Source organism: Vollenhovia emeryi, unplaced genomic scaffold (assembly GCF_000949405.1).
Source record: "Vollenhovia emeryi isolate VEMERY1.0 unplaced genomic scaffold, V.emery_V1.0 DF939203.1, whole genome shotgun sequence".
NCBI classification, from domain to species: domain Eukaryota; kingdom Metazoa; phylum Arthropoda; class Insecta; order Hymenoptera; family Formicidae; genus Vollenhovia; species Vollenhovia emeryi.
This window is the reverse complement of record NW_011967163.1, coordinates 878,674-892,799: the sequence shown is the minus strand read 5'-3', so window position 1 is coordinate 892,799 and position 14,126 is coordinate 878,674. Positions and strand designations below refer to the sequence as shown.

General features: G+C 35.9%; 3 protein-coding genes across 4 annotated transcripts in view; all 3 read left to right on the top strand.

The window, feature by feature from the left end:
• The window catches only part of LOC105561720 (transmembrane protease serine 9-like), a 9,331-nt gene extending 6,433 nt beyond the window's left edge, over positions 1-2,898 (top strand). Inside the window, exons 9-11 of the mRNA XM_012011948.1 lie at positions 940-1,098; positions 1,721-2,088; positions 2,620-2,898. Coding sequence (XP_011867338.1) covers positions 940-1,098; positions 1,721-2,088; positions 2,620-2,898 — 806 coding nt within the window. The remainder of the gene's footprint in view (positions 1-939; positions 1,099-1,720; positions 2,089-2,619) is intronic.
• On the top strand, positions 2,012-6,169 carry LOC105561707. The gene is made up of 3 exons (XM_012011935.1): positions 2,012-2,088; positions 3,656-3,854; positions 4,161-6,169. Exons 2-3 carry the CDS (start codon positions 3,687-3,689, stop codon positions 5,796-5,798), a joined length of 1,806 nt encoding a protein of 601 aa, XP_011867325.1. The 5' UTR covers positions 2,012-2,088; positions 3,656-3,686; the 3' UTR covers positions 5,799-6,169.
• A 457-nt stretch (positions 6,170-6,626) lies between these two features.
• LOC105561708 (transmembrane protease serine 9-like) overlaps positions 6,627-14,126 on the top strand; it is a 13,569-nt gene continuing 6,069 nt past the window's right edge. Inside the window, exons 1-8 of one of the 2 annotated variants that reach the window (XM_012011937.1) lie at positions 6,627-6,644; positions 9,274-9,485; positions 9,899-10,061; positions 10,410-10,546; positions 11,374-11,551; positions 12,174-12,541; positions 13,175-13,443; positions 13,779-14,062. In XM_012011937.1, the coding sequence (XP_011867327.1) occupies positions 9,285-9,485; positions 9,899-10,061; positions 10,410-10,546; positions 11,374-11,551; positions 12,174-12,541; positions 13,175-13,443; positions 13,779-14,062 (1,600 nt within the window). In that variant the 5' untranslated portion in view covers positions 6,627-6,644; positions 9,274-9,284. Of the gene's footprint in view, positions 6,645-7,195; positions 8,892-9,273; positions 9,486-9,898; positions 10,062-10,409; positions 10,547-11,373; positions 11,552-12,173; positions 12,542-13,174; positions 13,444-13,778; positions 14,063-14,126 lie in introns of those variants that run through there. The other variant, XM_012011936.1, reaches the window with a different exon arrangement.

Sequence of the window (14,126 nt, the reverse complement as noted above, 5' to 3'; positions counted from 1 at the left end):
GCACCCTGTATGTGCCAATTGTGCGATTATTAATTATGCGAATTTTTGTGAACATTTTTTATATAATACAATCCCATAAAATTCTAAGATACCAACGACATCGGAAAATCGCAATCTATGCTATCATTGTGAAAAGAAATATTGCAAATGCTGAAGATTTTGTACAAATTTTAGGAGACCTGTCGCCGAAGTCACGAGCATTTCATCGATCTCATTTCGGAGCGAACTTTTTGCGCCGGTGCGCAAGATCTCGGAGGTCCTTGCTACGCCGACAGTGGGAGTGCGTTAACGATCTATGACAATAAGACTAACCGCTTTCTGTTACGCGGCATTGTTTCGAGGACGTTACCTAGTGAGGATGACTATGTATCGTGCTATCAACAAAATTACGTTGTTTATGTCGACGTGGCTCAATATATACCTTGGATTGAACAGCAGATCTCCACCACGTAACGCTAGTCTCCTAACACCCTGTCTTGGCTTTTGCTTTTTTATTTATTCGTATCTACAATTTCACATTAGAGCCATATGACTTTATTAATTGCTTAATATAAATGTATATCATTAATTGCTGGTGAAGAACTAGTTATTTATTAATTATAACGGTAATTTCTCCTTAAATATATATTTACTTGACGACAAGTGTTTAAATAACATTTATTCAAAATCTTGCGAGAAGTGAAAATTAAGTGTACAAATTTTATATTATAAATATAAAGCATTTTATATTATAAATATAAAGCATTATGAAAAGTATAAAAAATATTGCCGGCAACTCTGCTTATGTGATTATTAAATATATATTTAGCGTACCGCCAAGCCAACCGGTAACTACGACGACTCCGCTTCCAGTGCCAACACTGAACACTAAACGCCCATCACACTCTACCATCGCTACTCCAACATACGAAATAGACATTCCACATTATAATGAAACAGACCAATGCGGTCGGGCGGGTTACGTCAATCAACTGGTTACTAGAGGAGAATCGACAAATCCGGCAGAATGGCCGTGGTTAGTGGCCCTCTTCGTTCTAAGACCAAACCTCAAGTACCAGTGTGCTGGCACCGTTCTGACAACTAGACATGTTATAACAGGTACTGTAAAAAATCGAAGAATTAAATTTTATATTATTATTATCTTCTCCGTCTATCGAATAATATAAGTATTTGCATTATATATACTTTCTTTCTTGAATTGTAAGAGATTTATTTGCTTATTTATAGTCACATAAATTAAATTACGATTTTATTTTCCATAGGCATTCAAAATTAATCATTGGATTCAGATCATATTTCTTACTATCTTTTCCTTAATAATCCAGGATATCCCGAGATATTGAAGAACGTTCTTCACACGCGCCAAGTATTGTTATAAATATTATATAGAAATTCTTATTACCCTTATTATGATGTTCTTAGAATAACTTTTAGGCTGATATTTGAATGACAACTGTTCTTTCTCTGAACATGCAAACAATGCTAAGATTAAATTCAGATGTTCGTAGAATATTTATTATTCATCCTATATTTTCTTTGTTGTTATAAGACGTCTTGAATACTTGTCCGTTGATCTAGATGGAAATAATATTTTCAGACAATCGTTAGACTGTACATCTCGAAACTAGTGCTTAAAAATATTTACTATTTAGTTTTTTATGTTGTCCAAAAATGTGGAATATTAGAACATATATTTTATACAAATATCTTATTTTTGCAGCCGCAAATTGCATGAAGTGGAATGATACGACCAACGATACAATTCCTGCCAATATATTAGAGGTTGCCTTAGGACGATTTAATATACGCCAGTGGCGTGAGGGGGGTTCTGTTAATCGGGAAATCTATAACTACACGATCCATCCCGATTATGCGCACACGATCACTGGCGACTCTGATCTAGCAATTTTGACCCTCGTGGAGCCTGTCGAGTTTAGCCCTTTTATTAAACCTGTTTGCCTGTGGCCTGGTTCAGACACTCTTCGGAATGTTATCGATAAATTAGGATACGTTGTGGGGTGGGGAAAAGATGAGCATGGTAATTATCCCGACACCCCACGGATGGTGAAAGTGCCGATAGTAAGCCAGGTAAGAACCTTCACTAATAATAAGTCAGGTATTTGCTTTTCATGACTTTGGCTGTTCGATCGAGACTAGAGTTGAATTTTAATAGTAGACTATGTTGTCTAGCCAGAAAATGTCCAAAATATGAAGATACCCCATTTAGAACAAATAATTATATCGTGAAAGGGAAACGCTTAGAGACTTTTGCATTGTTAACGACAGGCGACTCTCCATTTGATTTCACTATATGTATAATTACATAATTGCTATTATAACAGGAAGATTATAATACTGACAACATTTGCTGTATATACTTTCACAATCTCCAAATTAATTTCCAAATGAATCAAATCATTGCACGCTCCTTGAGTAGGATTAATATATGTGCCAATTGTTAAGTGCGATTGTTAATTATGCGAATTTTTTTTGAACATTTTTTATGTAATACAATCTCATAAAATTCTAAGATACCAACGACATCGGAAAATCGTACAATCGATGCTATTATTGTGAAAAGAAATATTGTAAATGCTGAAGATTTTGTGCAAATTGTAGGCGACCTGTCTCCGGAGTCACAAGCATTTCTTCGATCTCACTTCGGATCGAACTTTTTGCGCCGGTGCGCGAGATCTCAGAGGTCCTTGCAACGGCGACAGTGGGAGTGCGTTAACGATCTATGACAATAAGACTAACCGCTTTCTGTTACGCGGCATTGTTTCGAGGACGATACCTAGTGAGGATGACTATGTATCGTGCGATCAACAAAATTACGTTGTTTATGTCGACGTGGCCAAATATAAAACCTGGATTATAGAGCAGATCTCCACCACGTAACCCTAGTTTCATGCAGAACTCCAAATGGTTTAATAGATATACTTTTTATATAAATTCTATCTAAATTACTACACCATATTATCATAGGTACCTACATAAGAATTAAAGTTCCGAATTTTACTTTGATCTTTTTACGGTGAATCTTGTTACCGTAATGCATTTATTACAATGATAAAATGTATAAGTGGATATAAATATAGGTAACTAAAAAATAGGTCTGTTTTCTAGACTTATTATAAGTGGACTTATTACAAATTCGAGATAATTCGTATTATACAGGGTGAGGCAATAACTTTGTCCACCTTGAATATCTCCCCTATTATAATTACGAAAGTTATACTATATCAAGGGAGCCATAGCATGTTAGTAATATTTTTTCAAAAAGTGGAGGCGCTTCGGAGGTTTCAAGGTCAACTCTATTTTTTTTAACCCCCTATTGTTTATCATACTACCGTATTCTATTTATCATTTTTTATTTATATATTATAAATAACAGTAAGACGAGAATGAAAAAAGGAAGAAATGTATATCGTAGGTCACACAGAAATCGTTTCGTGACAGGATCACAGTTTAATATACTGTTCACGTCCGTAACGAATTTTTATAGCGTTCCCGATCACGAGATTTTAATTCGCACTATCGACGTACGCACTCATACGCTTTAATAGAAGTCATTTACGATTGCGCACGTACACATAGGTTCAAGTAATACTTTTTATATGTTTTACGTGTATTTTCAACTGTATGCCGGCGACAGTACGATCGAATCAGGTCTTGATACGGAGAATATGTGGCTTTATTGCGGCATACTGATTCATCTGTTTGGATTTCTACTCGCAAGATCGTTCGACGATGCCGAGAGACATACCTCACCTTTGGAGAGAAAATTAACGTTGAAATTGAAAACGGCGGCACGACTGAAGCACAATCTCGGGAAAATTCTTCACGAGTTGCCAGTAAGTTTCGTTTCCAAAGAAACAGAACGTAAGTCATCTTTTACGCGAATAGCCTGGAAGAGGATCGCGAGTCTAAAGATATATTTTCGAGATAAATCAACAGTGAAAATTTCTATACATTCCAGCCAGTAGTAAAAGCGAATGGTCTTATAGTACGTATTTCGATCATTTTTATCTAATGTAAGTAATGTCAGCTTTTACTGTTTTTAAATAATGGCGTTCGAAAGCTCGAGTAAGACATACTTCATTCTGGCAACGTCAAAATTTACACGACACACTCGCTACCCATTAATTTTTTCGCTATAGATACAAAGTTACGAGATGCATCACTCCATAAAGATCATCGAGGATTATTTGAAAAACGGCGGTTCGTTGCTCGAGTGTCTCGACGTCTTACCTTCAGTAACATACGCACCTATCGTAGAGCAGATAGACAGTATCTTTGGATCCATGGAGGACCGCTTGCCCAAGTACCTCCTGCCAGCGGTATCCTTGATACGGCGATCGCTGTCGGAGGGCCTTCTGGATGCCAACGAGATCTACAGACCCACTTTCGGGCCGCTGAAGGCCGACCCATTGGAGAAGATCCCTCTGAGAGAGTTGAAGGAAGCTGCCTCGCCTCTGACCTATCGCGCGCCAGTCAAGAGTATCAAAGGCCCCTGGCCGAAGATTGTCGGTGAGACGGCGACGTTAATCCACGACGAGAACATCCCTCCGCGTTCTGAAATGATTGCGTACATGTTAGCAAATCTGCGGATACCCGACGCGACAGCGGAAGTGAGAGAATCGATCGTGCTCCTCGTCGAATATCTAAGATCGCACGGCAAGCACAAATTGACGGGCTTCAGTCTATCCTCCGATCCGTACGCACTGGTCGCCAATGCCGTCTCGAGTCTGTCCCTGCAAAACGACACGCTGATAGCCGCCAACGTGTTGCTGCCGTTCTTGCGACGACCCTCTGAGTGTCGAGGATCCGCCGAGTTCGCCAACTTCTTTCAGAACGACACTCTTAATTACACTCTACTGATATCTCGAGACAGGACGGTCTCTAGATCGAGAGACGGTATCGCATTTCTTGCCATGATTCAGCAGAAGAGTACGGATGTATCGGATATCATAGAACGATTTTCCCCCTTTGAATATGCGTCCTGGAAAGATCTGTTGCTGGCTTTCGTCGGCCAACTCAGGCGTCTACAGCCTCATCAGGGCAAATTATCGAACGTTGTAGACAGCGTCTACGGTGAGCTGATTCTGAGAAATAACCGAAAGCGTTGGCAACTTCTGAGGAACTCTATTATTGCCGCACCGGTTCTTTCTGCGATAGCTAGAAGAGAGAACTCCCTCAGGACTCGAAGACTACTCCTGGATGTGGCTGCGGACAGGACAATTAAACCGGAAGTCTGGCGGGAGGCACTTGCTTTCTCTTCTTCGGAGGACATCAGTGGGCCGATTAACGCCGCACTAAACACTCTGAAGGCTCTACTAGCTTCGGGTCTTCTTCCGAACGGCGTTCTATCGATGAATATCGCCGAGCTGATAACCATTTTCGAGACTAGGCTCGATCGAGGACAGGCTGACTGCTCCAGTCAATTAGAAACACACTTGGTTAATTTTACTCAAGTAGAAATGGAAACCGATGAAAAGAAGGCAATTGAGGACGTCGATGTCAAGGATCTTCTTCAGGCTTTGTCAGGTTTGGACATCTACACGGATGAATACAAAAACCTGAAGAGCTTTCTGTCGCAGAACGGCTTGGAGACGAAGATAGGACGAGTTGATCTAATTGCCCATCCCACCAGAGGTAGATTACTAGCGCAATTATTGCAGATGATAGAGCGTGCCGACAGTGTCGATAATAATCTACGACGTTTGGCTGAGCAGCTTGTCGACAACGTGGTCTATGAGGGTTACGGCTCTGGTGCTTTGTCGTATCGTTCTAATTAATTCGACAATGAGCACGATTTTGTACTCTCCTGATCGAGTAAATCTCACGACAAATTTCCGTCGATATCTCGTCCCGAACAAATAACGAATATTAATTTAGTTGAACGAATAAAAATTACAGACATTATTGTACCATATGATTCTATCTGATAAATTGTCGAAGAATTTTTTACCTATCGCTGTTGAGTAAAATGCGATCTAATTAGAACTATGCAATAAAATTGAAGAAAAAGTGTTAAAACCACTTCTAACGTTACAGCGATTGAAGAAATCGATATTAAAACGATATATTTTGTTAAATTGTAGTCGAGTGAAGAGAAAAGAAGTTAGAATTAATACAAGAATGCGATTATTGCAAGCGTTGGAAAATCTAATTCTGTCTTTATTACTTTGCTCCTCTTGTTGCTGTGTATTACAAATAATATTTAAGTCGTTGATTTCTTTTATAATATTCGCGACGATAGCGAGTCGGCACTCAAATCAAATGTGCGTCCACCAACATCTTAATTATCTTTTTTCTCAGGCAAAATCGTCTAGGAAAAGAGAACATTCCAGGCATACTTATTTTTTGTTTCTCTCGTTGCGTTTATCAAGGATATTTTGCATGCCACCTCGGACTAACCGACTGCATGACTAACTGACTGAATATAACTCAATTCATGATCACCTTGAATCTCGATACCCCACTATCGCACCATTCGAGCCAGTCTTCGACACAGAGCCTATAAACTTGTGTTCCGACGCGTTACGATAGAGACCTAATCAGTCATGTCAAGATTCGGTGAAGCTGTAATTCCAAGGATTAGCATGTTAAATATTTGGGACTGGTCACCGCAGCAAAGTTTAGTTGGTGGATTGGTTTATTGATAAGAAATAACGTTAGAGTCATGAAAAAGGAGGAAAGTAATGAACCGATAGCGACAGTAAGGAGATAATAATAAATCGAATAATAAAGGAAAAGCAGACAGTTACTCGCGAGAGTCGCGATGAATCTCATTGCAGTTTCAAAGTCGATAAATAAAGTAATGATCATACTCGCTAGAATCGGTGATACAATTGTTAAATGAACAAGGTGCAAGAGGAATATGTGCTCGTAGATTGCGCGAAATACTGATTCGCGTGTTAGTGTCCATTCGCCATATTGAATAATTTTTCTTTCGAATGTAATCTACTAGTAACGTAACAAACGCTTCTTCCGAAATTGCGTGAAACTTGAAGAACAAAATTCGTAAATATTAAGTACATTTAGAAACCATGTATTTTCTTAGTTTTGTAACAGAACCTTGTAAGATGTCCATCAAGATTTCTATCTTGATTACATTGCTATTTTCTACCATGGTATATGGTGATACACCTCCATGCTCGGAATACTTTACATATTCGGTCGATCCTAAGACAAACAATATATTTTTTTATGTATTATAAGTAATAACAAAGCGAGAATCATCAAGGAAATAAGTCGTTCACCGAAATCGCTTCGAACAGCTTCGATCACCCCTGATAGTACAAGTCTCAGTTATGTCTCAGTTATGTTGCAGTTATATTGCAAAGATATTGAAACGTCTTTGTAACATAACTGCAACATAACTGAGACTTATGTGCTATCAGGGACGGTTTAATGCTGCCTATGTCCGCCCAATCACAGAATCTTTGTACCATTCCCGATCGCGAGAATTTAATTCATACTATCAAACGTACGCACTCGTACGCTTTAATAAATTTAATTTCGCTGTGTGTATAATTACATAATTGCTACTATGACAAGAAGATTAAATAATGTAACGCGATCACAATTAATTATGAAATATGTATTAATGGGAAGTACATCTTCTATGTAGCTAAACACATATTCTGGATTCTACAACAGATTTATGCCAACGTTAGTTTATCGTAAAAAATATACTTGTTGACAGGTATTCATGTAACATTTTTAAAGCCACAGCAATTGCAAAAATTGAGAGTTACATTTACAAAGTTTATCTTCGTACGTCATGGCAATTCATCTTATCATAATGCATTATTATAATAGTAAAAAAATGAAGGGGATATAAATGTAAGTGTCTGTCATTATACTTTGATGGACTTATTATTAATGAAGAATAAATTACGTTAAGGTATGTTTATAAAAGATACACTCTAAGAACTATGGAATTCTTACCAGTGGTGTGGAATGAACACTCATACACGTGTTTATGTAATTCTCACCTTATCGATGTGAAATCAGCATTGCCTGGTTATTGTGGAAAATTCAAATTGTCAACGTGAACGATCCACAATGTGTATGTACTTACATATACGATACCTAAACGCTATAGCGATTGATTGTTCTATTATAGTTACGTGTGACGTCGTCACGGCGGTCACATCGCATGTCATAAAAATAAAACAATATAGCATCAAAGTTGACACCGCGTTTGTTGGTGTGAAAGATTTTCTACACTTTCGATGTTAACATTTACACCGAGTTATTTAACTACGTGGTGTAGTGAAAGATCACACCACTATTTTTTAGAGTTTATATTAATTGTATTTATAATTACTTAAATTTTTTCTGTTTAACATACATATATAAAAATATTATTTAACTTTGTAAAATGCCACCAATAACTTCAAGGAATAAGCACAGGAAGCCCTATGAAATCAAGTTTGTGAAGTTGTACAGTTTTATTGCTCTCTTGTACAATTTGAAAAATGGGACTTACGTGTTTTTGAACTCGTCGATTCAATTGAACTGATTGATCTTTTGTAGAATGATCGTAAAATGAAAATTGTAATCGTCGTAAATACAAAAATATTCGTATTAATGGGTATAAGTAAATGTAGCCAATGCACTGAAAGTGATAACATTATCTTGACCTCCTCATGACGTAACAACGTAGGTTAAGTTTCCAATCATTCAACCAACAAGGCTGTAGAGCAAAACAGCACTTAGTAAGAAATACAGTTCAGCAATTTTTGAACTCTAATTTATCGTGTTTTATCAAGAAAATAATTTTGCATTAATAAAAATTATCGTGGTCTAAACAAACTGTCTTGGTGAGAATAGCTTATAACATCTGTAATTGATTTTAAAACATAGATACACACGAAAGAGTAAGTACAACAATGCAGAAACTTACCAACCTGTATCGATAACATTTCAACATCCATTAAATACCTTTTTCTAATCTTTTTATCACAATTTAACGTATGACGAGTAAATATACAAATAGATATTATAAATTTCAATATCATATAATTTTATCGATTAACTTTTCGTCACTTTCTTAAGTTCACTTGATAAATAAATTTTCAGATTTTTTAAAATTTTGTTTGAGACGATCAAAAAGTTTCTTTTCAGATAGGAAATTCTATAAAACTTGCAATGATCACTTTGATTACTAGCTATTTTGAAACTGTGTTAAATATTAAGATTTATTTGTCAAAATTAAATATATTTGTAAACTATACATATATGTTTTGGTTTGTATAACAGGATTTCGCGACATGGCTAAGATTTTTATCTTGATTCCGTTGTTGCTGCAACTTTGTACGATAATACAAGGATATCCATGTTCTGAATATTATACACATACATTCGAACCTGAGACAAATAAACCAATGGGACAGATCGAGATCCCATCCCCGCCAAAAAATGGTCCATACGATTTAAAAATAGGCTTTAATACGAATCCTTCGATACATAAAGTAAGTCTTCTTTTTTAATATTACTATTATATTGTCAGTAACAGACTAGAAGTTTCTTCACACTATCAACTTTTTAAAATATAATTTAAGTCGTGTTCCGTTTCTACAAATAGTGCCTTAAAGAAATAAATAATTTTCGTCTAAAGAAGGAGGATTCGATTGAAAATAATAATAAATAATTAAAACTAGTTGTCCTTTGAAGAGAGAGATTTCCTGAACAGTTTGAGTTATAAAATAATTTTTAAATGTTTCTAAAACATTAAGTTGCACGTATATTCTTCTCGCAATTTAAGTGATCAAAGACTCGAGAAATGAGTTTTAAAAAATGTAGGTTTAAAACTTTTATTTTGTTTGATAATCTGGTAATATGCTAAATTTATATAATAAATAAATTAATCATCGGTACATTCCAGAAATCATTCGTTCAACTAGATACAGCACAACCCTTAGGGGATGCTCTTGAAGGTGTTAAACAAGGCGGATCTTTGTTGTATCATATCCATTTTAAGACTGAAACGATTCCAACACTGACTAAATTATGGTTTAACGATCGACAATTATGTCCGATACCTGGAGGTGTGTACCATATTTGTTAGATAGGTTATATAAATTCTATAAGTATATATTCGAAGGAACAAATGTAAAAGTTATCTATTCTTTCAAGTTACATTAAATTAGTTTATATTTAATACTTGATTAAGCCTAATTTTTTACCGGGACAACAAAGATAAATAAAGAGCTAACTTTCACTGCAATAACTAATAATTTCTCTTTAGTGTACACATTTTTCTTGATTATTTAAAAATATGTTTGTATGTGTCGGTCATCCTCGTGTTTTAGAGATTATTTTTTCCTCAAACAAGAATAAAATTCTGTCCTTATATTCTAAAAGACTGCGTAATTCAAGTGATAATTATATTTCAGAAACAGAACAAGTCGCAACTACTATCACGATATCAAAGAGAATATCCGTATCTGGTCCTATTTCGCCAGAGGAAGAGCCATCTTCGCTAAATGGTCAATCGCATAACAATCGTAGCATTAACAATAACCAGGGTTGGGTGAGTTTTCTTTTTTTTTACATTAAATTAAGTTAAAGTTAACAGCCTTTTGAAAATTTAATTTAGTTAAGATATAAGTTAATCCGTAATACAATTAATTGAATCAAAGGTTAAGTTAATAATAAAAAGAAATTAAAAAGTTAGAAGTTAAATTTGTTTTATTTTTACATAAAATCTCAGAGACTTTCGATCATGTAAATTGCATTGAATTTCGCGACTAGCGTTTGAACAATCACTACACGGAATATGGTCCATTTCACATGCAAACAATTTCATGTGGGTTCAAGAATCGAAACTCCATATAATGGCTGTGTTCCAAATTTATTACCAGCGCTGAAGATCTATAGTACACGTATACAGTAGATTTTAGAGCTGGCAGTGAATTTTGAAACACAGATACTATCAATATAGGCAGACACACGGCATCTCGCGACGCCTTTGTTTATGGCATAATTAATTTTAAAGCCCGGTTTTTCATTTTCTGATTAATTGTTAACCAGAGGTTAGTCGACTCTCTGTCTCTTTTCAGATAATAACACGGAAATCGATGCAGAGTCGACTAACTTTTGGTTAATGTTAACCACAAGTTAGTCGACTTTCTATCTTTCTTTATATTATTATCTAAAAAGAGTCAGAGAATTGATTAATCTCTGGTTAACAGTTGACAAGAAAATGAAAAACCGGACCTAAGACAGAGAGGTAAACTAAATATTAAAAGTTACAGATAAAATGTAACTAAATTCAGTTAAAAGTTAACAGTCTATAATGTAACCAAGTTAAGTTAAAATTATTTAATTTTTTAACTTAATTTTTATCTTTTTAACTAGACACTAGCCAACCCTGACAATAACCAATGTGGTAGAAGCAACACACATCTTCTGATCGCCTACGGATTACAGACAATACCAGGCCAATGGCCATGGGTGGTAGCAATTTTTGTTGAAAAGGAAAACCGTGAGTTTTTGTGTACTGGTTCCATTGTGACAAACAGACATGTTATAACAGGTATGTTATTAAAAAATTCAATGATTTTAGTATTTCTCCGCGAGTATACAATTATATGAAATTCTCCTACATCTGTTTCTTTGAATCTTTAGAACAAAACTTATTTATCGCAAGGTGGGATTCCATAAATCACCACAAATACCTGTATATACAATTTATCTATAATCGGGATATAATCGGGAAATACATGAAAATATTTGGAATCACTAGTCACTATTAAGCACTCTCATCATCATCTTTAATGATTCCATATTAAAGAATGTTCTGCACGATGCACGCAATACACAATATTTATAACAGCACGTGATGTGTTGTTTAGAAATTTTTACAACGTTCATCGTGATATCTTTAAAATGTCTTCTAGTTGGAGATCCACTTACTTAAAGCATTCAAAAAACATATGTTGAGATATAATATTTATTATTAATCGTGTTTTTTTGTTAATTTCGTGAAGACGTCCTATATATAACTATCCATTCAGTTAGTAACATTTTCAGACATTGTTAGAATATGTATCTGGAGAATATCGTTAAAATGTACTTATTATTTAGTTTCTATATATATTTTCTGAATGCAAAATATTAAAAAAATTTTTTTTAATGCATATATCTTCTTTTTACAGCGGCGCACTGCATACAATTAAACTTGATAAATTTATCTCCAAATGAGCTCTTAATAGTATTAGGACGATTTAATTTGAACCAATGGAATGAAGCAGGATCCGTGAATCGGACAGTCTCAAGTTACATGATCCATCCTGACTATATGCGCTCGCTCAGCAGGCTCAGCAGTGACTCTGATCTGGCAATTGTGACTCTAAAGACGCCCGTTGAGTTTAGCCCTTTAATTAGACCTATTTGCCTGTGGTCCCAATCGATCGATCTTCAGAACGTCGTAAATCAGATAGGATATGTTGTGGGATGGGGAAAAGATGAATCGGCCAATTATCTCGAAAACCCACGGATGGTGACAGCGTCGATAGTGAGCCACGTAAGCACTTTATTATATTATTATAAGAACTTTTGTCGATAGCAAGCTCGAGTTTTGCTCTCCGTGTCTCTCGCTGTTTAACCGATACGCGAGTTAAATTTCAGTGGTAGACAAAATTTTCTGAAAACAAAATATACGAAACACATGAAGGTACCTCGATGACGATCCGGAATATTTATATCGCGAGAGGGAAATGCTTAGAGACTTTTGTATGTCGTTAACGACGAGGCATGGCACTCCATTTGATTTTGCTACGTTTACATTTACATACCCAACAATACAATTTATAGCGTCTTTGTTATGTAAATGCTACATTTTTGTTTACTGGATAGTTAATTTTTATTATATGATAACAACGCCATAATAATAAGAACATTTGCTGCATATCTCTATGACAAATAGATTTGTCAAAGACATTACACACATCGAGTACAACAGGATCAATGAATGTGCCAATTGATAAGCGCGATCGTCGCTCACGCGAATTTTTGTGAACGTTTTCAAGGTAGCTCAATTCCGTCTAATTCCAAGATGCTAACGACATTGAGGAATCGTCAAATCGCTATTATGGAAACAAATATTGCAAATAATGGAGATTTGTTGATGAACGAGTTAGAGAAGATCGAATTACAGACTACCTGTCACTGGAGCAACCACTATTTCGCCTTACTCACATCGAACCGCACCTTTTGCGCCGGTTTTCGAAACTCCAGCGGTCCTTGCAAAGGTGATAGCGGGAGCGGGCTGGTGCTTTTCAACAATATCACAGGCCGTTATTACCTGCGCGGCCTCGTTTCGCAAGCGTTTGGTGATCTGATATCACCGTGTGATCTTCAGCAATACGTTGTCTATGTTGACGTGGCCCAATATGTACCTTGGATTGTACAGCAGATCTCCACCACGTAACGCTAGTCTCCTAACACCCTGTCTTGGCTTTTGCTTTTTTATTTATTCGTATCTACAATTTCACATTAGAGCCATATGACTTTATTAATTGCTTAATATAAATGTATATTATTAATTGCTGATGAAGAACTAGTTATTTATTAATTATAACGGTAATTTCTCCTTACATATATTTACTAGACAAGTGTTTAAATAGCATTTATTCAAAATCTTGCGAGAAGTGAAAATTAAGTGTAGGTACAAATTTTATATTATAAATATAAAGCATTATGAGAAGTATAAAAAATATTGCCGGCAACTCTGCTTATGTGATTATTAAATATATATTTAGCGAACTGCCAAGCCAACCGGAAACTACGGCGACTCCGCTTCCAGTGCCAACACTGAACACTAAACGCCCATCACACTCTACCATCGCTACTCCAATATTCGAAAGACCACATTATAATGAAATCGACTGCGGTCGGCCGACATTCCTCCCTTATCTACTGGATAAGGGAGGAATGTCGTCACATCCGGCACAATGGCCGTGGTTAGCGGCAATCTTCGTTCCAAGTGCAAACCCCCAGTACCGTTGTCCTGGCTCCCTTCTGACAACTAGACATGTTATAATAGGTACTTTAAAAAATCGAAGAATTAAACTTTATATTATTATTATCGGTAATTATGCATAAAAGGG